Genomic DNA, 25,506 nt, shown 5'->3' on the forward strand with positions numbered 1-25,506 from the left:
CCCTCACTGAAAACAACGAAGAGCATTGACAGCTGCAGCTAATAAACGAGCTAACTAACTCGGGTTGTACTGGAGTAGTCGCAGCCTGCGACTCGCAGGGCTGTTGAGGCAATTGGTGATTGAGGAAGCCCTTCGCGGGCCGGACGTGGATGCTTAGCGAGGTGATGCAGTGCAGGTTAGTGAAGGGGTCGGATGTATGTCAAATGTTCAAACCGGAGATTGGCTGGTGTGCAAGAGCAACCTGTAGACGAATGGCTACATATTTACATTAATGTGGCATACCTCACAGATCGATAATAAAACCTTCGCCACGTCAAATCGACGACGAAAGTTGGTGTCTACATCACATTTCGTTGCCAGAAGAGGGTCCATTTTTGTGGCACCGCATCTCCCACTCATACTTTAACCAAGTGTAGAAATTATCCCACTCTCCCCAGATGTACCAAGATCTGACATTATTAAATTTAAATTCAAAAGCTGCAAGGTTTTTTTTCCGCCGCTTTTCAGTTCGATGTTCACTTTGAAATCGGCAGAGCTTGTGCGCACTCCGTGGCGGCGGCGAGCGAGGAAGACCCAGCGACGCGGAGAAGCCTGCAGCCATGAGCGACTCGGAAGACGATGTGCGTGTCTCTCTTCTCTCTCTGTTCATGCGACCCCCACGTCCCTCCACCCTTTACAGGCACCATAACTCCAAGTTACAACATAATGACTCACTAATTTTCTATAACTTTCTTATTTGTATGTTAAAAATAATACAACATAGGTGGTGATGCTGACCCCGGCCAAGAAGAAGACCACGACCCCACGGAAGAAGAAAACCACGGCAGCCAGCGGTAAAGTGACGGCGGTTAAGAAGACGCAGAGTAAGCTCAAGCTTGTCAAGAAGAAGAAGAAGGACGCGTGGGACAGCGACGCGTCCGACAGCCCCGCGTACGATGTGGACGACAGCGGGGACGAGCAGATGCCCGTGCAGCAGGAGAGCGGTACACCCAAGCAGTCTATTGAGCAGATTTACCAGAAGAAGACGCAGCTGGAGCACATTCTGCTGCGTCCAGACACCTACGGTAGGTGCATTTAGAGAGGAGAGACAAGGAGAGAAGACTTATGTTTTGTGTGGTTGTAGTGGGCTCAATTGAGCACGTGGAGCAGAACATGTGGGTGTTTGACGAAGAGAAGAAAAGGATGGAGATGAAGAAGATCAACTACGTGCCCGGACTGTACAAGATCTTCGACGAGATTATTGTCAACGCCTGTGACAACAAGCAGCGGGACAAGTCCATGAACACACTGAAGGTGACGATCGACGTGGAGGAGAACGAGATCTCAGTGTGGAACAACGGAAAGGGCATTCCTATTGTGCTGCACAAGGAGCACAAGGTGTATGTGCCGGAGCTCATCTTTGGGCATTTGCTGACGGGTAGCAACTTCGATGATAAGAAGAAGAAGACTACCGGTGGACGAAACGGATACGGCGCCAAGCTCGCGAATATTTTCTCCAACGAATTTGTTGTCGAGACGGCGGATTCGAGCACCAAGCAGAAGTACAAGCAAGTGTTTGAGAACAACATGGGCAAGAAGAACCCGCCGTCGATCACCAAGTGGGCACAGAAGGACTTCACGTGCATCTCGTTCAAGCCTGACCTCAAGCGATTCAAGCTGGACTTCCTCAATGACGACATTGTGTCGCTTTTTAAGAAGCGAGTGTACGACGTGGCTGGCGTTTCTGGGAAGGGGATGAATGTTTTCCTGAACGGAGAGAAGATCCCGATTAAGTCGTTCCCGCAGTATGTCGCGCTGTATCCGGGACCTCGTGGGTCTGAAGCCGAGAAGGAGGAAGAAGACCCCGAAGAAAATGGCGAAGACGACGATGACTACAGCGAAGCCAAACCGAAGGCTAAAGCTGCCAAAGCTAAACCCACGAACGTCACCAAAAATGGCGTCATCTTCGAGAAGCCCGACGAACGCTGGCAGGTTGGAGTCGGTCTAAGTGACGATGGATTCCAGCAAGTGAGTTTCGTGAATGGCATCTGCACCACCAAGGGTGGCCAGCACGTGACGTACATTGTGGATCAGATTACGAACAAGCTCGTCAGTGTGCTGAAGAAGAAGAACAAGGGCGAGGCGGTCAAGGCCAACTACATCAAGACGCACATGGTCGTCTACGTGAGCGCGTTGATTGACAACCCTGCTTTTGACTCACAGGTATGTGCTCTGTGCTCTATAGTTGTGTGTGTTTCAGTAGCTGACAGTGATTTTTTCCGCTACAGACTAAAGAGACTCTGACGACACGGCCCAACGGCTTTGGATCTACATTTTCGTTGAGCGACAAGTTCCTGAAGCAAGTGGAAAAGAGTGGCATGGTGGAGAAAATCCTTTCGTTTGCTGCGTTCAAGCAGACAGCAGAGCTTCGTCGCAAGGGTGGCGGCGGTGGCAAACGGGCACGACTTTCCGGTATCCCGAAACTTGACGATGCCAACCACGCTGGTACCGCGAAAGGCAAAGACTGCACCCTGATCCTGACGGAAGGAGATTCTGCCAAGACCGTGGCTGTTGGTGGCCTTGCCGTCGTTGGACGAGACTACTACGGTGTTTTCCCGTTGCGTGGTAAGATGCTCAACGTACGCGAAGCAAGCCACTCACAAATCCTAAAGAACGAGGAGATTCAAAACGTGGTCAAGATTCTCGGTCTGAAGTACGGCCAGAAGTACGAGTCTACCAAGGGCTTGCGCTATGGCCACCTGATGATTATGGCAGATCAGGATCATGATGGTAGCCACATCAAGGGTCTGGTGATTAACCTTATCCACCATTTTTGGCCGTCGCTATTGGTTGTCGAAGGCTTCTTACAGGAGTTCATCACTCCGATTGTGAAGTGTACCAAGGGTAGAACCAAAGAGGTCTTCTACACGATGCCCGAGTACGAGTCTTGGCGGGAAAGAACCAACCAGGGGCGTGGCTGGGTTATCAAGTACTATAAGGGTCTGGGTACGAGTACGGCTGCAGAGACAAAAGAGTATTTTTCCGACTTGCAAACCCACCAGATTGGGTTCACGTACGAAGGCGATGGAGATGCCGACGTGATCGACATGGCGTTCTCAAAGAAGCGTGTCGAGGACCGCAAGGATTGGTTACGTGGATATGAGCCTGGCACCTACGTCGACTACGATGTGGACGCCATGGGCTACACAGAGTAAGTTTTCTCGCGCAGACAATCTTTTGACTTGCTCGATGGCTAACTTGTTTGTGCTTTTTGCCCGACAGGTTCGTCAACAAGGAACTCATTCTTTTCTCTATGGCCGACAACATCCGTTCCATTCCTAGTATCTTGGACGGATTCAAGCCGTCTCAGCGAAAAGTCTTGTTCTGCTGCTTCAAGCGTAATCTTCGGGTACGCTTTCCATCTTTGGTATTTGAAGCTTCGCGTTGCTGTGTCTGACGCATTTGTGTGCTTTACCTATTTCAGTCAGAGCTTAAGGTGGCGCAGTTGGCTGGCTATGTTTCGGAGCACTCTGCGTACCATCACGGAGAGCAGAGTTTGCAAGGCTGTATCGTGAACATGGCGCAGGATTTCGTTGGAAGTAACAACATCCACCTTCTGTCTCCTATCGGTCAGTTCGGTACGCGTCTGATGGGCGGCAAGGACTCTGCCAGCGCTCGTTATATTTTCACCAACTTGGAGCAGCTCACGCGACTTATCTACGATCCGCTGGACAACGATGTGCTGAAGTATTTGGATGAAGACGGCCAGTCTATCGAACCCGAATGGTACATCCCGATCATCCCGATGGTTCTCGTGAACGGCAGTGATGGTATCGGAACAGGTTGGTCCAGCTCTGTCCCCAACTACAACCCACTCGACATCATTAAAGGGTTGCGGCAGATGATCAACGGAGAGGAGGCGACTCCATTAACCCCATGGTACCGTGGATTCACCGGTCACATCGTTGAGAAGACCAACTCGCGCGGAGGTGATACGGGAAACTACGTCGTCCAAGGCTTGTACGAGGTCACGGATGAGAGCACACTTGTGATTTCCGAGTTACCCGTTAAGGTGTGGACTCAGACGTACAAACAGTTCTTGGAAGCTCTGCTCGATGCCAATACAATTAAGGACTTCAAGGAGAACCACACCGATGTCAAGGTACTGTTCACAATCACGTTGGAGCCGAAGGCGCTGACCGATATCTCGAAGGCCCCCGGCGGAATCGTGAAGAAGTTCAAGCTGGAGTCGTCTCTGTCTACCTCCAACATGCATCTTTTTGATGCGGCCGGCCACATCAAGAAGTACGAGAATCCGAAGCAGGTGATGGATGAGTTTTACGGTGTTCGCCTCGAGTACTATGAGCGCAGAAAGAAGGCCATGCTGCAAAAGCTTAAGGACCAGATCAAGCTTTTGTCGAACAAGGCCCGCTTCGTGCTGTCAGTTGTCGAAGGTAAGCTGATCGTAAGCAACCGGAAGAGGCAAGACCTTCTCGAAGAGTTGATTTCGGAGGGATATGATCAGATTCTTCCGAAGTCGAAAAGGAAGAGCAGCAATGATGACGATTCAAACGATGAGGACGAAGGCAACGCCACGGATGCCGGCAGAGGTTACGATTACCTTCTGTCTATGAAAATCTGGAGCCTGACGAAGGAACGCGTTGACAAGCTTCGTGCCGAGCTTCAGGATCGCGAGCAGGAGTTCAGCGTCTTGGAAGGCAGAACGGTGCAGGATTTGTGGATTACAGACCTGGACGCTCTCGAGAAAATGCTCGTTGAGACGGAAGCCGAGCGAGAGAGAATTTTGTCGCACACCCCCAAGAAGAAGACGCGCGCGAAATCTGCAGCGAAGAAAAGGAAACGAAAGAACGGCGATGACGATAATGATTCAGACTTCGAAGTCAAGAAGAAGCCTCGTGCCAAGGCGACGCCGAGAAAGACCCCAGTGAAGCAGCCAATTAAGAAGGAAGCCACTGTGACTAAGGCTAAGGAGCAAAAGACTAACGGGACGAAGGAACCTAAGTCGGGCTCCATTGCGAATTTCTTTCAAGCCAAGGAGGAGCCTGCAGCAGTCAAGTCTGAGAGCGAGGAAGAAGTGGAGGAGCTCTCTCTCGCAGAACGACTTGCTCGGAGACTTCAGGCGACCCCGCAAAAGGTAGCTTCTGCTCCTGCTGTGAGTACGTCACGTGTGACGAAGCCGGCCTCAACAATTGACTTGGCGAGCTCTGATGATGAGACGGCTGCAGTGAAGGATGAAGAAGACGATGTCTTCGCTATGGAGTCTGACGATGCTGGAAAGAAGTCTGCAGTCAAACCGAAGGCTCCAGCTCGTAAGGCTACGCCTAAGAAGGCTGCAACCCCCAAGAAGGCCACGGCTGCTAAGAGGGTCACGCCAGCCAAGATGCCGAAGAAATCGCCTCTTGAAGAGGAGAGTGAAGTCTCTAGTGATGACGAAGGGGCGGATCCCTCGCCAGTGGCACCTCGTCAGCGTTCCCAGCGCACACAAAAGCGCATTGTGTACGATGAGATTTCGAGTGACGACGACGACGATGCTGACGATGCTGAGGAGAGTTTTGCCATGGAGGACGACGCCGACGACAGTGATTTCTAGATACATGAGTGGAGTGAAATGCCTGCGACGTAGCAGGACTGGAAAGTGAAAGGAAACGGGCCAGATCAAGATTCTGGGCATTGAGACACGACCTGCCACCGCGTAATGCATTCAAATTAACGTTTTCTTTTGTTGCTCTCAGACTAGAGGCCTTATCTGGCGGCTTCACTCTGCGCTCCCCACATCTTTCGGAGTCTCTTTGCGAAGTCATCAACCTTCTGGTGCCACAGCGTAAACGGACTCGGATTCAGGTGCACGGCCAGAGCCACAGTAGCAGCGGCGAACTCGTCGAACTCAAGTTGAAGGGTGTCGTCGTTGTCGAGAGACATCACTGCTGAGAAAACGTGCTGCGCATCAGCAAGAGTCACTCTGCCACCAGGGCGGAAGTCAGGAGCATCCAGCAGACCGAAGGCGGTCAGGAAGTTTTGGAACTCGCCGAAGCTCATGGAGCTTCGTTTGGTCTTTTCCAGTTGAAAGTCCGAGCCTGGGTCGGGTTGTAGCAAGGCAGCACTGACCTCTGACGCAGAAACCTCGGGGTCTTTGCCGTGGTGAGTCTCGGGTGGGCCTCCGTGTTCCTGTATCTCTCGAATCAACGCCTGCTCTTCTAGTGCGGCTCGTTCGTCTTCGGCAATCTCGTCTTGCTTGGCATAGTAAAAGAACACTGTGCGCAGGAAAGCTCGATGTTCCAGCAGAGCTCGCCCGACAAGTGGGCAGCTGAGTTTTGCAGCGAAATTTCGCTCCACTAGTGCATTGTCAGCTTCGAAGGCGCGGGGAGCCAGGATCTCTTGACAAAATGCAGCCATTATGCGTGCAGGGCGGTGTGTCAGCTCGGCAACTTCCAACAGTACCTCCGAATGATCACCTCCGGGCTTCTTCATTGCTGCGAGTTGGGACTTTTCGAGTTTTCGAGATACCGCAACGCGACGAATTTCCATTGCAATCAGCACAAAAAGCTCTGAGAATTGAGTCTTTCCCACGCCAAGTTCCTGATCTAAAGACGCTTCGTTGGTACCATCAGACCCGGACCGGGGCAGTGCCTCCACGACGCTTACAAACAGAGCTTGCAACTTGGAAAACGGCAGCTTGTGAGGGTGTACAAGATCAAGCTCGTACACCATGGCTCTCCATCGATGGAAGGACACTTGCGGCGCACAATTAAAGCGCGCCTCCGAGAATCGCTGAAAGAGATGCGCGATGTGAGCTGCATAAAGAGCCAACACATTTTCCAGCTCGTGAAGGTGGGCAGCTGTTTTGCTTGGATCCTCAGTTTTGACAAACAGTTTCAGGTCCATTCGTGCGGTATCGTAGAAACTCTGTAGTGCATCTTGTGAGATGGCACTGTGACTCGAGTGGAGCTGCACAACTTCGGGGTTTCCTTCGGTTGTTTGCGACTCGGTCGTTTTTCCGTCAACAGCGCCAAGTTGCCATTGGTATCCTGGCAGCGAATCGAAGGTGACCCGTAGCGCTTGGCTAACAAGGAATACCTCTGTCAAACATGCTTGTGACAAAAGTGTCACTCCCGCCCCCCCATTACGCTTCGCAGCCACCCTCCAAGCGAAAGTGAGGAATTCTCGAATGCATTGAATAGCATCCGGACTAGTACTTGCAGTGCCACCGCTCTCTGATTCAGTTGCAAAATTTACGAGATGTTGGTCCACGTAATGCAGCAACCGCTGGCTATGCCGACGAATGAATAGGTTGGGGTCGTTGTTGCACAAGACCAGACTGTGGCGAGCATACACACGCCACTTGTCACGAACAGCGCGAAGCATGGGACTTGGAGTGGTTACTGCACAAGCGTGTGCGTTTGATAATCTCTTGGCGCCAGCTTGCTGTCCACTACCAGGCCTTTTCTTCGTTGACGACCCTACCACTCCAGTTGTTTCCATGAGGGCATCGACGCGGAGTTTGCTGCTGTCTAACCATCTCATTTTCTGAAGTACATCAAATAGAGCATCGAACGTGATGTCAGCAGCATTACCTCCAGCTGCTTGCAAGAGCTGAGCGAACAGCCAATCCACATCAACCTGCGCTATATCCCCGTCGTGCACAATCTCTGCTTGAAGCAACAGATCACGTAGAACAGCGCGGGACAGACCTCGTAGATACTTGCTACCTCCCACACCATTTTCGACTGTGCCGTCACGACTCCTCCTTCTCTTCATTCGTGACTTCGGCTGCTTTTTCTCCTCACCGCCTTGGCGTCGACCTTCCTTCCCGGTTGCTGTTGCTACCAAATTTTCGGCTGCACTCTGATGTACTTCCTCCTGGTGGTTCAAGTGAATAAATAGCGCGCGTAGCTGGTCACGCCGCCACTGCAGCTGGAACTTGTACGCTTCCATGAGCAAAGCCAGAAACACATCAGTGGGAATCTTGCGTTCGTCACCTGTGGGCTGGTAAAATGGCCCCAACCGAGCTGTTAGCTCCTCAGGAGATGGTACAACCGCGAATTTCAGCAGTAAGTTGTTGAAAGTTTCCAGAGTGATTGGTTGATCCTGGTTGTTCTCGATGACCTCCCGCAGTTCTGTTTGTGCAGCAACATGCGGGGAAATCTTTTTCTGCTCTTGACCGGCCTCAGCATTATTTCCTGTAGGCATTGAACCAGCAACTGGTGCTAGAGCTGCTGTTATTTCGCCTAATCGAGTCTTAGGCTTTCGCTTTGGAGATGTCGATGGAGACGACGGTGTCACTGCAACTACAGGATTGCTACTGCGTCGCTTCTGTGGACTCCGTGCGCCCTTACCTCGACGTTTACCCCCTTTTGAAGCGGGTCGACAGAGCACTTTGAAGTGAAGTATCCTGAAGATACTTCGAGCGAGAAACGTAGCCTTCAGCACACAGATAAACTGCGTCGGTCCATGTTGAAGACTGTCGTTAAAGTCAACATTACCCTCGTAGTGGCTCGGAAGAGGGTCATCGTATGGAATACCAAGGCGAACATCATCCATAGCCTGGTAAACCCATAAGAAGAAGCAAAGTTCTTGGCGCGTACACGTTCCTTCCAAAAACTGGCAAAATAGTTCCAGGCTGCAGCTCTCGCTACGTACGCTGTGAACGCAGCGCACAAAGCTTTCTAGCTCTTGAACAGCATCTCGTTCACGACTGCAGCGTTCCAGAAAGAAGTGAAAAACGATAATGGGTAACGACACAAGCTCGGTGGCAGGGCTTCCAGCACCGGAGTTGACTCCACAACCCATCGTAGGGTCTCCGCCAATTCCTCGCGTGCCCAAAAGGTCTTGAGCTTCCGCAGCGAGTAGAAAACGCTGGTAAAATGCCCACACCAGTTGAAGACAGCCCATAATAATCCCCTCGTGGTTATCCTCAGCCTCAGCGCTATTCACAGAGGCATTCGCTGGCGCAGCAGATCGGGGGCGCTGCTTTCTTCCGCCCACTTTTCGCGAATTTGACATCTCTGCGGAACGCGCGTCTCTGCTAGCTGACAGAGCCCCGGTCGGCGGCCCCAAGGTCGGGACACTTCCTTGCCTACGTGCCTTTGACTCCTCTTTTGCAGTCGCAAGTTGCTTGTCCGTCATGAGTAAACCAGCGAGAAACTTGCTTAGCACTACAGGTGGCTGTTGCTCAGTTTTCGATTCCACCAGCTTCTTGCGAGACTTCCGCACGTTTGCTGGTTGTGGAGGATTCACGAGGCGGGAAAACCAGTTCACCTCGGTGACTGCCGGTGCGATGTCCTCACTAACCGAGCTGACAAAATTATACTGGTTGTCTTGAGTTGCAACTGTCAATTGGGTAGCTGGTACAGCAGGCTCTTCCTCGACCGATTCCTCGTGAAGCACAGCACGGTCCTGCTGTAGTGACAAGGGGGTTGTCTCAATCTGAGGTTGGACTGCGCTCATGCGCCGGGTTCCAGGTGTGACGCTATTATTGTTCAAGGCCACGGTCGAGGCAGAGCTAGCCGTTTGGAGTGCTTCTAGGGATTGCAACTTAAGCGATTGCTCTTGCTGAGATTCGCGCAGCGTTAGGTTTTCTCGTTCAAGAACGCGCACGCGCTTTTTCTCGCTTTGGAGCTGATTCCGGAGCAAACCAAGCTCACTGTCATGGAACAGAGCACTCGATATTTCAGCAACACGAGCCTTCTGTACATCACGTTCGTGATGGCTCATACGGATCTCTTGCTTGGCCATCTCCAGGAGACGTGACAGCTCTTGGCACTGCTGCTTCAGTGCACCACATTCATCACCACCGGAGTCGGGACTAACATCAGGGAATGCTAAAGCTCCCATCGCTGCAGTGTCACTACCATTGTCCAGCACTGCGTCCCTGCTCCCCGAGGTGCCAATAGCGAACGTGTCAACTGCGTTAACGTTGTTCTGCTCATGAAAGTCCCGTAAATCTCGCATCTCACTTTGAAGCTGCTCGTTTTTCAATGCAGCAGCGGTAAATCCTTCCTCCAGCTCTTTCCTTTGCAGACGGAGCCCATCGACCGTATCCACAAACACGGTGCGAGCAAACTCGTACAGTTTACCAATGCGATCATTTATCTCCAGTAAAAATTCCATGGCATACTGCGCCTCCTTCCCATCCATCTTCGTCGCAGCAGCGCGTCCGTCATCACCTCGAGGACCTCTGTTGTTGCTGCTGCTCTGATCCTCAGATCTGTCAAAGATAACGGAGACCACCTGCTTCGTAGCAAACTGGTAGAGTTTCATGAGATCGTGTGTGGCACCACGGACGATAGCTTCACTCTGCTTCTCTTCCTGCGCGCGGTCTCCGATTGAGAGCATGAGATTGTCAATCGAGCAGCACACACGCAGCATTCGGCTGTTCTCTCGCTCGCTTTGGCGGAAAAGTTGCTCTGCGTCGTCATCCTCATCGCTCGACCACCCAGCAGGTAAACTTGCACAGCTCAAGCTCGTTTGCAACGGACGGAGCAGATCCTGAAAGGTACCAGCGCTCACGACTGACTCTCGATCCTGCGGCGAAGCTGGCGTTTTGGGCGCCTTAGTCTCTGGCTCGGTCTCCTTCGATGCTTGCAGCTGATTCGATCGACGCGAGTACTGCATCGCAGCAGCGGCGGCAATCGAGAAGCGTTTGGAGTTGATCGCAGCCGCTGGCATGCTGGGCCGTGGAGCCTTGTGAGGAGAAGCAGAAGCAGTTCGGCCGCCCACACTTAAGTTTCGTGACGACCCCGATGCTGCTCCCGATCCCAATGCGAACTGGTTCCGTAGTCGACTCACGTGTTGGCGCAACTTCTGCGGCAGCTTTGGCGTTGCCCCTGATGCTTTCGCCGGAGCGGCAGTGTCGGTGGAAATGGCAAAGCGGTTCTTAGGCTTGCCACTCGTCCCAGAGGTCGATGCATCGACTCCACTTGGTCCTGACAGAGACAATCGCGATGCAGAGTTCTGGTTCATGCGCTGTAGTATGTTGGTTGCCGACAGCCTCGACTCCAGTGAGCGTTGTGCAGCGTCGGGTGTTTCCGTGGCGCTTTGTAGGAGCACGCTGTTTGGCCGAGAAGATGCACGATACTTGGCCGAGGACGTGGATCCACCGTGTCCGCTTGCTTCTGGCGACGTGCTCTCGGCAGATGTGGCATTGAAGAACTCGATTTCCTTGGACATGCTTCTCACTGTGGAAGTCGAGGCCCCCTCTTGTGTCTATCGATGAAGCACGGCCACGACGCGCATCGCCTGAGCTTCCGCAGCACCTCTTGTTCGTGACGCGGCGTCTCGACTTGCTGGAGGGGCAGCATCGTAACTGCCAAAAAAAACTCGCTTGCCTTGCCGATTTCCTCTCGACCCCTGCAAGCCATTCACAAGTACAACCCACACACGAATGCAATTGCCAATAGCTGATGGATTGATTACACGACCTTCAGGGTGCTCGCTCTGCCCCTGCAGCATCCGCCACACTCAGATCGGGCCACCTAAATACCAACTCAAACGAGAATCACCACAACACAGTGCTAAGCCATATAGAGTTCCGGGAAGCGCGCTGGGGTCTCTCCCTCCGCCATCGTCGCCTTGTCCGGCTCATTCATCTTCAGGGGCTGCCACTTGCATCGTTTCGCGTTGGCCTTGCTCTTCGTCATGAAGACTGACTCGTCCGACAGCGCCAGCAAATCGGACACACACAGTCGTCTAGCCCCCACTGTCGCGTTCAGAGCGTCAGACAAAGCTGCACGCACCGCGTTAATAGCCGCAAGAACTTCAATTTTAAGTGCCATTTTCCGTGGGAAGATTGCATCTTGCGCGCCCACCTTCACTAGTAGAACTTCTCCTGCAGTAGCATCCATGTGGAGTTGAATGTTCGCATGGCGTGGAGCAGTAACCAGCAGCATAATCGGGTAGTAGCTCGCGCTGTTCGGGGGTAGGAGCGTGCAGTTGGTGCAAAACATCCTCGTTTCGTCACCAGTATACAGGCGGTCAGCGTACACTGCCAAGAGCTTGGGCTCTTTTGCACCCTTCTTCATTTTCACTGGTCGAACTGGCAGTGAGAACAGGCTGCGGTTACCGGTGGATGCCTTCACATTGTCCTTCTGTTGCTGCCACGTTAGACCGCACGAGTTGCTGCCTGAGACACGGAATTTAAACGCAAGCTCACGCTCATCGGGGTTCGGCTGCATGCCCAAATTCACAGGGAACTTTTCGCCGTGGATGTAGTAAACCAGCGACACTGGGAAGCTCATCCGCGACACTGCACCCTCAGCTATCTCGCTGGAGGCGTTACTCTCACCTTCCTCACTCTCTTGATTCTTTGGTGTGGAGTACGCGTAGATCGACACGATATTTTGTTCGTGGGCCAGAGCCGCAAGCTCGTCCATCGGGTTTGCACTGCTAGCGAGTTGGTTGAAGAGAGTCGCTTTGTCTTTGTTAGACAGGGACAGGAACACTCCGGCTTCTTCTCTGGCAACCTTCAAATCCACCCTGTCTGTACCATCCAAGTCATCGTCCGCGAACTTCGTGGCGTTGGACCGCGTTCCGCCGATAAGGTGCTCGCCGAAGTTTTGCACAATTAAAAAGCGCATGGTATGCAGCTCATCACGCTTGCCACGAACAGTGTTTCGAGCGAATTGCAGCAGTTGTTTGTCCATTCGTTGTGCGCTTGCGTAACCATCCAGCTTGGCCAGCATGACGATCGTTTTCGCGTCCAAAAGCTGCGCGAACTCGCCTGTTTTGCTCTTGGACAACGCGATCAATCGAGCACAAAGATCCGAAATCAGGAAGTTCAGCGTCTGGTACCGGCGAACGGAAATCGACATCTTGTGGAAAACACCATTCAAGTTGCGCTTTCCATGAAGCGGTTGCTCGCTCATGAGTTTCATGTAGAACAGCCAAATCGATAGCGGTTCGCTCCAAATCCCATCATCCAACTTCAGCTTTGCCTGGAGATTTTTCTTCATCTCTTTCACATAGGTCTGCGCTGATTTGGCGTGGTAGAACGAGGGCATCACAAACAGGTCTGGTACAGCAAGAATTGCCACTAGGATAACCGTATTCAGCAACAAGGACCAAGATTCACCCCCACTGGTGTTGTCGTGCACCATGTAAGCACCAGTCATTAGCAGTCGGCACAACTCCAGGCTGAGTGGCAACTGGCAGACGAAGGAGCCGAACCTCGTCAGACGAGAATCCTCTTCTTCCCCAGAGTCAATAGCGTCAAAGGAGGACAACAGCTTGTAGGCTCCGTCTATGTGATCCAACTCGGGAGCATCCAGCGCTTGTCTGAGTAGGGCACTGGGCACACCAAACTGGTTCAATCGCCCTTTCAGTTGCAGCACGATCCGGTCCAAAGGTTTCCGCAGCAGTTCTGGAGTATTGTATTCAGCCATGCACAGATCGCGGAACAACTCTGTAAACAAGTGAAATGCCGTACCGGGCATTACTCGCCCAGCTCGACCGGAGCGTTGCAGCGCAGAAGCACGTGAGCACCACGTATCCACCAACACCTCAGCGTGGGAGCTTCCAGCGTTGGGCATCTCGATCTGCTTCTCTATCGCGCAATTGATCACGTGCGTAACATCTGGGATAGTCACGCTGCTCTCAGCAATGTTCGTGGACAGAATGATCTTGGTTGACCTGTTGCCGAGCAACTTAAATGCCTCTTGTTGGTGCTCCAACTCGATGCCTGAGTGCAGCACGAGAACTTGGACATTTTCGCCAGGGGTGTTCAAGGCGAGGACGCTCAAGGCGTCGTACAGCCCGTTGATGCTTCCAATACCAGGAAGGAAAATAAGGATGCACTGAGATCCAGCCTGATCACGATGGTTCTCAATTAGCGCACGCACCATTTCCTCAATGACCACCAACTGTTTCTCGTGGATCTTCGAGATGGCCTTTTTTGCCATCTGACTGTTAGCACTGAGTCGACTTTGCGTGAGGATTTGGAATTGATCTCTCATGAGGACCATTTCCTTCTGACGACGTCGCCAAAGGCTTGGGAACCAACCGGAGAAATCGTCCAGGTAAACATTCTTCACCGGAAACAGCTTGGAGCCGACAAAAAGGGGTTTTCTGCTCACTAAGCGAGTCGAGAGCGCCTTGCCGAGGTACTTAATGAGAACCTGTGCATCCATGGTCGCAGACATGATGACAAGGCGGAGGTGAGCGTGATCCTTTAGCTGGAGTTTCAGCAATAGCAGTAGCAAATCAACATCCATGCTGCGCTCGTGCACTTCGTCTAGCACCAAATGCGTGATCTTGTTCAGTGCCTCTGGGTCATGAATAATTCGCTCAACCATGTACCCCGTCGTGACGTACGTGATCTTGGTCTTGCTGGAGGTCATCTGCTTCTGACCAATCCTGTAGCCAATTACTTTTCCTACTTGACCATCCTCTTCGAATTCGTTTCCCTCGCGCATCTTAGCCACAGTGTTCGCCAATTCAATGGCAGCGATTCGTCGCGGTTGTGTCACGTAAATGTTAACAGGACGCTCGCTTGCAGCACGATCTCGAGCCCACGAGTCATACAAAAACTGAGGCACCGATGTGCTTTTACCACAACCAGTTTCACCTTGGATGATCGTTAGTTGGTTTTGCGCCACGTTCTCCAGGATCTCCTCTCGATGAGCAAATACTGGCAAAGTCTTCATCAATCCCTTCAGACTTACAGGCTTCATAGACTCGGGCTCTGGAACTGGAACATACCCGGCACCTTCGCGCACAGCGCTATCAGTTCCCAGCTTCTTTGCGACAGAAGAAGGCATCAAACCCTTCACAGAACGAGGATCGAATGCCGGCGCTGAAGCATGGAGATTGGACGGTGGTGGACCAGGTGGCAGTGGGGGAGCAACTTGCCTCGTTCCTCTTTTAGGCGGTGTCAGCTTGGAAGAAGGACTTGGCGCCGATGCCGATGCGTGGCTGTGAGATGGCAAGACTAGATCTAGAGGAAGAGGGGGCGCAACAACTACACCCGGCAGTAATTTCGCTTCTGATTCATCACCACCAAGGGTAGTACTTTGCAGCATGGCATTTTCCAATGCGGTGAAGGCAGCGCTCTTGATATTCTTGGTAGCATGCGCCACCTCAGCTGGAAGCACAATCAGTGCCTTCATGCGTTGCATCGTAGCACGAACGTACGTGTAGTGAGTCCAAAAGAGATTGGTGTTGGAGATTTCAGGAAACAACTTCACCACCGGTTCTATCTCTTTCCGAGTAAAGCCTGGGGCATTTTTCGGGGACTTCTTCGTCTTTGGGGTTGTCTTTCCATCATGTAACAACATACAGCAGACTTCAATGAATACTTCACCCGAAAAGTACGTAGCGCATCCTGAATTTTGCGGCAGCTTGTTACCCATCACAAGTCGCAACTGGTGGAGCTGCTTGAGGATCTCCACGTAGCCGCCCACGGCCGCATATACCTCCATATTCAAGAGTTGCTCCTGAAACACGGCATGATTTCTAGGTGTTGGGCTTTGCTTGGACAAGTCAATCGCCAGCGAAATCAACGACGTCAGCAACAAGAGCTCCAGCATTCGATCATCCAGTAAGCTTGCCTTCGTCAAATAGACGCGATCTCGCTTCCACAGTACAAGCAGCGAGTACACGATATTTTTCACGGCCAGCCCCTTCTTGTCTGGCTTGCCCAACATACCTGCTAGTTGTCCTGCCTTGGGGGTTCCGCCATTGGGATCATCGTATAACAGGACGAAGACCAATGCGCGAAGCATCCGATCCACTGCCCTGGCAGAACGTCCTTGCACCGGGACGGAGATAAATGGCCGAACGCAGTCTATCGGAGTCACGGAAACTTCCACTGTGTTGTCGACTGTCATCTCCTGTACCACTGGTGTATCTAATATCAAATACGATAAGCGCCTCGCCGGTGCTTGTAATTCATCCAGCGACTTATCTTCTAGTCCAGGGACCGACGACAATGGATCGAATCGTTGACTGAGTCCACGTGCTTTCGTTTCCAGGATGTCGATCGACATGGGCGGGTAATCATACTGTTCGATCAAGCGTCTATACAACTTCAGCTTCTTGTTCGACAGCGTCGGCTCGATCTTGATCGGGAATTTCTTCAAGAACGCCGCGCCGTGACCGTAAAAGCGGTAGATCTCGAATAGCGCTCGCAAGAAACCCTTCTTGTCAGCTTCAATCTGACTCAGAAAGGGATTCTCCAGCGTCGGCAAATGCTCCGCCACCCACCTGGCCGCATCTACCGGATACAACGAGCTCGACGCCTGCTTCCGCTGCACAGGAAAGCCCAGCGCTTCTGCCATGCCAAACTCATTGTCCAATAACAGCGTTAAATCGTTGCCGCAGAGCAACGCCAAGTCTACGAGCTGCTCCACCTCGAGCCCGAGTGACTCTGCCACCAATTCGGGCGAGAAAACCCTCGCTCGAATCTTCAGCTGCTCAGGCTGCTGCTCGTCTACATAAAAGTTAAGTTTACCAAACGGGATATACCTCACCCCGCTCATGACGAGAAAGTCCGAGTCTTCCGCCAACACCGCGAACGCTTTCCCTGTCCGCACCAAGTTGCCCAGTTCTTCGTCGGCCTCTCGACTCGCCGTCTGAATCCCAATGCCATGTTTCTTCAACACGCCACGTAACTTTTCTCTAGCGAAAGGAAACCTGCCGTTCGTCTGTAGCAGCGACTTGGCTACTTTCCCTCTCTGCCGCGCACGAGGAGCAGTGTCCAGCACCACAGTCTGAGTGTCAGCAATAGCCTCTGTGTCAATAAATGTCTTCTCCAGATTCTGAGCCAGCTCTTCGATCTGCTGGGCCTTCTGCAGCGCGCGGTCCTGCAGACAGTAGCCCTTGCGGTGGCTCTCCCCGCCGAAGCACTGCGGCGGGTCCGTGACGAACACGAGGCGCACGTTGCGAGCCTTCAGCTGCTTGAGCCACTTGCTCACGTAGCGCTCGAGACGCAGCGTGCAGCCGCCCAGCAGCAGCCACGTGGGGGACGCGTCACTCTCTTCGTACAGCTGCTCGCACAGGTGATAGAGGAAGCCCACGAAGTCCACGGCCAGCGTCACGTCGCGCAGGTCCGACTGCTCCACGGACGTCCGTGCCTCGTTCTGGTAGCAGTAGCGCGTGAGTCCACGCACACCCATGACTTGGATACTTTTGGTTGCCGTCAGATTCTTCACTGGGCGATCCGTGCTAGAAAGACTGGATGCGGAAGGATTCCGACCCATGTCACTGTCACGGGGTTATTGTTTCTGTGACGTGGGAACTTCAAAACACCATCACTCACAACAATATCACAATCACTCCATATTTGTCAACAATAATCTTCCGCAGATTGGGATCCGGCGTCATTCTCGATAATAAAAAAAATTGCCACAGCTGTGGACACTTTGTCAAGTATGGCGCCTCCTCTAGGCCCGCGCTACGTGCGTGGCTGCGTGGTGCACGCGCCCTCCCGCGGCTCGATCGAGTTGTTCGAAGACGCCTTCCTGTCCATCGACCCTGAGAGCGGCCGCATCGCCACTTTCCACGCCGTAACCGACGCTTCCGACCTACTGCTGCTGTCAAAATGCCCTGCATCCGACGTCCTGCATTTGCCCAGTCACCAATTCCTGCTTCCTGGCTTCGTGGACACTCACATACACGCCCCCCAATTCCCTTTCATGGGTACAGCCACGGACGTGCCTTTAATGCAGTGGCTGGAGAAATATACCTTCCCAGTAGAAGAAAGTTTCGAGGATGTGGACATGGCTACACTTTGGTATACCAAGCTGCTGGACTGCCTACTAAAGGAAGGCATCACCACTGCTCAGTACTTCGCTACGATCCACTTGGGAGCTACTAAAACGTTGGCGGATTTGGTGGAGACTCGCGGTCAACGCGGGTTTGTGGGGCTCGTGTCCATGGACCGGAACGCGCCCGAGTCGTACAAACTGTCGACTGCCAATAGCTTGCAGGACGCAGAGGACTTCATCCAGTACGCTTTAGACAAGCAGAACGACCTGGTGAAGCCCGTGGTGACTCCGAGGTTCGTGCCTACGTGTTCGTTGCAACTGCTCAAGGGACTGGGGGAGCTGGCGCACAAGTACGAGGTGCATGTGCAGTCGCACATCGCCGAGTCCATGGACGAAGAAGCTTTTGTCGAAAGTTTGCATCCAGGGAGAAGAGATACCGAGCTCTTTGGAGACGCAGGCTTGTTGACGGACAGGAGTTGTATGGCGCACGCTGTTCACTTGACAGACGACGAGCTAGACGTGATGCACCGCACGGGGACGTCCATCGCCTGCTGTCCGCTGTCGAACTTCTTCTTTGCCAATGGACTGCTGGATGTGCGGAAGGTGCTGGACAAGAAGGTGGATGTGGGGCTGGGCACGGACATTGCCGGCGGCTATTCGCCGAGTATGCTGCGAGCCATGCAGACGTGTGTGCTGACGATCAAGGCGCTGGAGATTCGAGATGGCACGTCGCAAGCGCCACCGCAGCCGTTTGATTTCAAGGACGCCTTCTGGCTGGCGACGATGGGCGGTGCCAAGGCGCTCAAGATCGAGAAGGACACGGGCAGCTTTGCGGTTGGGAAGTGCTTTGATGCGATTCTGGTGGACGTCAACTGTGGCCAGAATTTAGTCTTCTCCGAGCGTGACACGCCCATGGATGTCTTTCAGAAGGTGATCCACAACGCAGACAACCGAAACTTTGCCAAGGTGTTCGTGAAAGGAAAAGTGGTGCATGAAAGCTCGAACTGATACGTACACAGCGTCAAGTAGTGTGATCCCAGACTCACTTTCAAACAAATCGGGTTGCCTCCTTATTAGCGCCTGCCACCACGCGTACTTCAGCGTCAACTACCTACCATTCACCTACTTGAACGTCACAAAAAGAAAGGCATCGGCTGCTTCAAAGCCAAGGGGCCATTCAGCACAAACTCACGTGGAAACCTCGCAGCGGCAAGACGGGCAACGAGCAAGCTCGCCATCTTGCTCGGCATTGCGCACCAGTACGTCCAAGCAGCCAGTGTGCAGCTCATGACTGCACGCGCTCAGCTTTATCGTCTCCCCGGAAGCCAAGTCCTGTCCGCAAATGACGCAGTTGCGCTCGTGGTCGGGTTTCGTCAGCGCCAGCCCTGCCCGAGTACTCAGCGAAGCGGATATGCTGAAGAACGTCGCCTTCAACTCGTTACCCGTGAGCACGTGGTGGTACGTTCCTCCCAGCTTCTCTGCGACTCGCTCCAAGATGCTCAAATTGATGCTGCCGAAGCCCACTGCGAACGCCTGCAGCCCGTTCTTCTCGTAGCAGCCTCTGATGTGCCGCGCAAGCTGCTCACCCTGAAGAGGATCGAACGGATGCCCATCGCTGAAAAACACCACGACGGGCTTGTACACGTCAAAGTTCACACGCGACAGCACTTCACTCGCAGAGCGGAGTCCTGCAGCGTAGTTCGTCCCGCCCCCACGGTAGCGAATATCCGCCTGCGTCATGGTCGTGATGTTCTGCGCTTCATACTCGATCTGCGCGTAGTTGTCAAAGGTGACGATCGACACCAAGTCCAGCGTGGCTCCGTCCGCGACTCGGTTGTACACATACTCGTGCCACGCAGCCATGAGGTCGCTCCACGGTCGGCCACTCATTGAACCGGAGCAGTCTAGCACGAAGACATGGTGCATCTTCCCACCACTGGCGATGTGCGAGCACTCGAACTTGTGTCCGCCGACGTACGTGAACCCGTCGAAGCCACTTCTGGGCTTAGGCTCAGGCTTGTGCCACGCCGGGAGAATGCAGTGCGAAGGGTTTTCGTCGTGGTCGGGTGCGTCACACTTGTATCCGCATTTCCCGAAGAGCTCCAGCTCCATCTTGGACGTGCACGGGTCCTCCCACCCAAGTGTCTTCCAGAACTGCTCGTGCAGGACTTCATCGGCCTCCTTCTCCGGCTTGGGCTCCAACGCGCGGGTGCAGTGGCGACGCTGATCTGCTGTACTTCCCGAGTACACGCACTTGGCCTTGCTGCCTTGTTCGCAATCCAAGTAGTGGACGTGCTCACGACCCATTTTGGAGCAGTACAAGTTGCACATCTCTGCGATCCCCTGCTCTCCAGCCTTGTACTTGCGCTCCTCGATGTCGATTTCTTCTGCGTCGGACAAGAAGTACGTGTTCCTCATGTTGCCGTGCGACGTCGTGTGCGAGCCGAAGTGGCCGGATTTCTTCTTGCAAAAGTAGCTGCAGCACGGACAGCGAACGTCGCAGTAGTGAATGGTCTCGTCTTCGCCTCCGTCTGGGTCACTCTCGACACAAGAGTGCGCGCCGTGGTGCATCTTCTGACCCGGTGGCAGCGACTTGGCGCACTTCTTGCGAGAGCCATTCATCTCTTGAAACGTGAACTGGAAGCTGCCTCGAGCCCCCGTAAACGTCTTCGAAGATTGTTTGAGAAAGACGTCGACTCGGCAGATGCCGGCTTCGTCGCACAAGGCTTGGCACTCGTGGCCGTTCCCGCACATGTGAACTACTGGGGCCTCAGAAGCAGCATCAAACGTGCTCGACTCTTTTTCATCGCTGTTTTCCACCGAGAACACGACTGCCAGGTCGACTTGACCGTGAAAATGGTCCAATGTGCCACAAACTTCGTTGCACCCGTCCATGACGCACTTGTGCATGCACCGCACTTCAACGCACTTGTGAGCCATGTGCGGGTCCTCGACATTCAAGACGCACCGCCCAGAGCAGTTTTGAGCTGAGCACGCCTCGCCACAGGTGTGCATTGGAACATCGCACTTGTGCAGATCTGTGTGCCCACGCTTCAGCGAGCATTTCTTACCGCAGTTTGGGGAGTTGGCCATGCAGCAATCTTGGCCGCACGTGTGGTCTCCGTCCGCGCACTCACACTTGCCTTCGTGGCCTGCCTCTTTGGAACACGAAGGAGTTTTTCCAAAGTGCTCGCTGCTTTCGCAGTACTCACAGCGACCTGCACAGATGTGGTTCCCTCCACAATCGTGCGTGGTTGTACCAGGGTGAGCAGCAGCTTTCATGCAGCCAAGGCGGCATTCGTCACACTTGCTCTGGCAGCGCGTAAGCAGCATCTGGAACCGCCCCAAGAACTGCTGCTCCACAATCTTCCACTCCTCCGGCACACGCCCTCCCAGCATTTGCTTCGCCCAGAGAGCAATGCGAGCCTTTCGACGGCGCACAAAGAAGGCCAGAAAGGAATCAAAGTCGCTCACGATGTCCCGCGACACCTTCCCACCACGAATACTCGTGTTCGCGCGCAGGAACAACCGAAGTAGCTGCTTGATCGCACCATGGGCTTGCGAAATGGTGTCGTCACTGGTAGAGCAGCAGTCGAATCCCAGATCAATCTCCCAGTCGGACAGTTCGTCGAGCATCATGCTATCGTTCAGCGCGCTCCACTTGTCAGCCATCGCGGGATACTCAGCGACCATCGTCATCAAGTCGACGTCAAGTACTTTTCCGCTGGCAGCCGACACAATGTCTTCCTTCAAGTATTGACCGATGTCCTCGTTCTTCGCCGCGTACTCCTGTGGAATAATGCAGCCCGTTCGAAGCAGTCCTGGCAGCTTTGAGCTGATTTCCGAGAGCTGGAACTGTTTCGCGCCTTCATCCAGCGACGTCCAGTCCAGAATCGCAATCTTTGCCAGCACCAAGCGGATGCAGTTCAAGAACGTCTTGCCACTCCGAAAGCCCGTCGTATTGACGCCACACAGAGATTTCTCGATAAAGTTCTGGGCGTGCATGAGAGACTGGTAGTAGTTGATGGTGCCAAGTGGTGGCGAGCAGTTGATGTCCAGCTGCCCCGAGTACAAGTCGAGCAAAAAGTTGCTGTCTCTGTTTGCGCCGACCATTTTCTGGAACTTTGCAAGGAACTCGTCCAGCACTCCCTTCTGGTCGTTCGGGTTCACGTCCTTCACGGACATGTAGAGTTTGCCTCGGAAGAGACTCGGGTCTCCCTTGATCAGAGCCACCCCCTTCTGGAACCGAGCGAACAGGTCATCGATCTCCTTGTCATACCGCATCTCCATCCGGAAAATCGTGAACATTGAGATAGACGCGTTCAAGACGGACAGGAAGACGTCCTCCTGCTCAGTTCGTTCAAATGACCCCAAGCCTTCGAAGTCGAGAACGACAAGAAGCACTTTCTTCGGCAGAATTTGGATGGACATCCAGGCCCCATCGGTGCAGCGAGCGCCAGCGATGGCAAACGACGACCCCGTCAAGTGATTGAGCAGGTAACTTTTGCCCGTCGACTGTTTGCCCATCGAGGTGATCACCACACAGCGGCCTTGCCAAGACTCGAGTAGTGGCGACAGAAGACCAAAGCGGATCGATCGGGCGATGTCAACAGCTTGCACATCTTGCGCCTGGTTGCCGATCGGTGCCGTCTTCCCGTTTGTCATCACTGTTAGTGCGTTCCCCTCAGCGCGGCAGATCTGGATTGGAACGAACGTGATCAGCTTCTGCAGGAAGGACCGGATAGGCTGGGCTGCAACTTCAGCAATGCTGGTGTACGAATCGGACAGGACCACCAAATCCCGAGCCAAATCCATCCCGCCCAAAGGCTTGTTCAGTTTGCGAAGGTCCCGCGTCATCGCTTGGAAGAAGCACCGACAGCTCTCTTCAGCAGCTTTGGCGAATTCTGTGCTGCATGTGAGACGCACTTTCAGAGTCGACCGGGTATCGTCAACGCCTCGAATCAAACCGCGGACAGGGAATTTCTCGTACACGTGGTAAAATGCGCGAAGCCAATGCTCCACATCTTCCGTATCGGATCCATCCGTCTCGCTTGTGGTGCCGTTGACCGAGTGCTCCTTGGAGTGTTGGATTCGGAACGACTCGCTGCGCACAGTCACAGCCAATCGAAGAACACGAACTCTCTTTGCTTTCGTGTCGACCACGAATAACAAGTCGCCAAAACACTGGACAGAGTGGCCCCAGCAGCTTGAATCGTCCGGCAGACTCACTGGAACATCACGGAAATCTTCGCTGGCCACAGCAAACAACTCTCCATCGCTCTGCTCGGATGGACTCTCGCTGCTTCGAACTGCGACGAACCCCAATACCATGTTGTCGGCCATAGCAAAAAGAGAGTTGTGCGGCATGGGAGATGCCGACGGAACGATCTGCACAGCTCTCGACGTCTGCTGGTTTCGCAGGTTTACCGACTGGATCGACCCGTGTGCATCGGTTGCGTAGAGGGATCCATCCACGAGCAGCACATCTGCGACCGGAAGTACCAGCGACGTTCGTAGTGACAACTCAAGCCGCTTGAAAATCTCAAGTGACGTAAACGTCTCGTTGAAGCGATAGAGAATCACTCGACCTGCTTCCTCGACAAAGGCTACGACACGCTCTTGAACGTTGAAGTCGCACAACCAAGCGGGCTTACCAAAACGGCGTGTAAACGTAACCTTCCCGATGCTTTCTCCCCACCGAGACCGTTCCAGCGGGAAGTCAATGCGCTCCGTCAACGTTCCCCGAGGGGAAGTAGTCACCAAGATGACGCAGTGGGTTTTTATGGCGAACGCTTTCAAGACTTTGGCGTCCGGTTCCAGCCGATGACTCCCTAGCTCTTGCGTACTGAATGTCCCATCATCGGTTTGTGCAAGCTTGAACACCTTCATCTGGTCTGTAGCTGGTTTCCAGTGCTCCTTCTGGACGTCGCAGTAAATTAAACGTGCAGGCAGACGCACACGCGGACGGACAGTTGTTAAAAGACCTCCTTCGTGATTCTCTCGCCAAGACCCGAGTAGGTCACGGAAAGCTTCAGATATGAGTTTGCGCTCATCAGCTTCGCATGATTGGCGTAGTGAACGTTCGTTCTCCTCGCTGAATTGCACTATCAAGACGCTCTCAGCTGCGGTGAGGACAGTCTCGACAGCCTCGTACCAGGTTTTACGCGCCTCAAGCAATGGGTCCGCCATGCTTTGGCGAAACTCGTCCGTGAGAAGCTCAGAATCTTGACCCCTCCACAGTTCACCAACCTTTTTCCACGTTCTCCCCCAAAGACCATCGCCACTGGTAAAGACTTTTTTGTCCGACACCGCAAATTCGCCAAGGAAAAGTGCAAGAGCTTCTCTTTCTTCACTTGCATCCCCGCTCATTGCTAGATGCCCTCGGTATGCCGAGGCAATAGCCTTAATCTGGTTCTTGAGACGGAGGGGCATGTTCAACGCGGCTTGCGTCTCGGGGTCGAGCTTGCTCCAGATTTCATGACACGATTGAACGTTTTGAACGTACGCGTTGAGACTTTTGAACGCGGGCTCCTCTCCCTTTTTCGCCTTGATCAACACGTCCAAGTCGAATAACTCGTCCATCTGACTGAGCAACTCCTCGCGAGTTTCTTCGATGTAAGCCTGGGCGCGGTCCTTCGACTGCTCGGTGCAGGTTTGGAGACTTCGGTCGAGCAGTTCCTTGACGGCCTTCAGCTCTCCTTCGGGCCAACTACCGACAGCTTTCAGCAATTCAGTGCAGAAGTAATCACGGTTGGCACCAACCTCAAGTTTCAGGTTGCGCTGCTTCGACTCAGCTGCGAGCCAAGTCGCAAACTCCTTCGCTGTATCGAGTCGGTGGTGGCATGCCTCGGTCCATTTCGTCGCCGGAGCTGGTTCCACCACGGAAACGGCTGGATAGCTGCCCTTCAGCAGCTGAATCTTCTGCGTGGTGGACTTCAATGGCAACAAGACACTCCCCAGTTTCTCGCACACGACCGCGTCTTTCTCCTCCTCTTGTCTCTCCACGTGGAAAGCGACCGAAAACGACTTCCAGGCGTCCAAGTTGTTCGAGTTCATTGACGCTACAGTTTGCTCCAGTAGCTCAACATCTTCGGGTGACAGGCAGCACACCATGTCGGGGCTCAGACACGTCAAGAAGCGCAGCACGTACGTCGCAGTATCACGCAGGCGGGACTTTCGGAACAGACCGTCTTGGAGCCACCCGAACAGCACCAGCGTACGCACCGACGTGCCAGCATTTTTCTGGACAACGCAGTAAATGCCTTGATCCTCGGGCTTCAAGTTGTTCTCCATCTCTTCCGACCAGCACTTTGACGTCTCCAGCTCGTTCTTCACACTCTCTTGCTTGCCAAACAACGAGAGCGCTTTGACGCCTTCAGACTCGCCCTTTTCATCCGCCCCGAAGACCTCTTTGCGTAGGAACAGGGCGAAGTCTTCGTCAAACTCTCGAGCTTCGAGCATTTCCATCTCGAAATCCTTGGGATTCACCGACGACAGCATTCCGAGCGAACAGCTCAGCCGCATGACTTCCAACTCGTCCAGCACGGGCTTCGCAATTTCGACATCGTTCTGGACTTCAGGCACCAAGCTCAACAGACGAAAGCAGTCCGAGCTGATAGGCTTCCGGGTGGCGCCAAGGTTGAAGCGCATGGTCCGCTGCTTCTTCTCGTCTTCGCCACCTGCTCCCTGTCGAGAGTTTTGGATTCTGAATTCGAATCGTACCCATGGATAAAGACTGCAGACTTTCTCGGAAAAAAGCACATACGACCGAGACCTCGTCCCACCTGATGGAGACGGACATGACAGTTGA

General features: G+C 53.5%; 5 protein-coding genes across 5 annotated transcripts; 2 read left to right on the plus strand and 3 right to left on the minus strand.

The window, feature by feature from the left end:
* Window positions 1-599: 599 nt before the first annotated feature.
* KRP23_12581 (DNA topoisomerase 2) lies at window positions 600-5,590 on the plus strand (the record flags this gene model as incomplete). Its single annotated transcript, XM_067883216.1, has 6 exons — window positions 600-620; window positions 764-1,064; window positions 1,124-2,202; window positions 2,268-3,190; window positions 3,262-3,388; window positions 3,464-5,590. 6 exons carry the CDS (start codon window positions 600-602, stop codon window positions 5,588-5,590), a joined length of 4,578 nt encoding a protein of 1,525 aa, XP_067739489.1.
* A 152-nt stretch (window positions 5,591-5,742) lies between these two features.
* On the minus strand, window positions 5,743-11,166 carry KRP23_12582 (uncharacterized protein; the record flags this gene model as incomplete). The annotated part of the gene is made up of 2 exons (XM_067883217.1): window positions 5,743-8,114; window positions 9,078-11,166. 2 exons carry the CDS (start codon window positions 11,164-11,166, stop codon window positions 5,743-5,745), a joined length of 4,461 nt encoding a protein of 1,486 aa, XP_067739490.1.
* A 344-nt stretch (window positions 11,167-11,510) lies between these two features.
* On the minus strand, window positions 11,511-17,105 carry KRP23_12583 (DExH-box ATP-dependent RNA helicase DExH1; the record flags this gene model as incomplete). Its single annotated transcript, XM_067883218.1, has 1 exon — window positions 11,511-17,105. The coding sequence occupies one exon, from the start codon at window positions 17,103-17,105 to the stop codon at window positions 11,511-11,513; it is 5,595 nt and encodes a 1,864-aa protein (XP_067739491.1).
* A 255-nt stretch (window positions 17,106-17,360) lies between these two features.
* Window positions 17,361-18,704, plus strand: KRP23_12584 (Guanine deaminase; the record flags this gene model as incomplete). The annotated part of the gene is made up of 1 exon (XM_067883219.1): window positions 17,361-18,704. The coding sequence occupies one exon, from the start codon at window positions 17,361-17,363 to the stop codon at window positions 18,702-18,704; it is 1,344 nt and encodes a 447-aa protein (XP_067739492.1).
* Window positions 18,705-18,884: 180 nt separating this feature from the next.
* On the minus strand, window positions 18,885-25,346 carry KRP23_12585 (uncharacterized protein; the record flags this gene model as incomplete). Its single annotated transcript, XM_067883220.1, has 1 exon — window positions 18,885-25,346. The coding sequence occupies one exon, from the start codon at window positions 25,344-25,346 to the stop codon at window positions 18,885-18,887; it is 6,462 nt and encodes a 2,153-aa protein (XP_067739493.1).
* Between the last annotated feature and the right edge of the window lie 160 nt (window positions 25,347-25,506).

Source organism: Phytophthora ramorum, assembly GCF_020800215.1.
Source record: "Phytophthora ramorum isolate Pr-102 chromosome Unknown Phyram_PR-102_s0015, whole genome shotgun sequence".
In the NCBI taxonomy this organism is placed as follows: Eukaryota; Oomycota; class Peronosporomycetes; order Peronosporales; family Peronosporaceae; genus Phytophthora; species Phytophthora ramorum.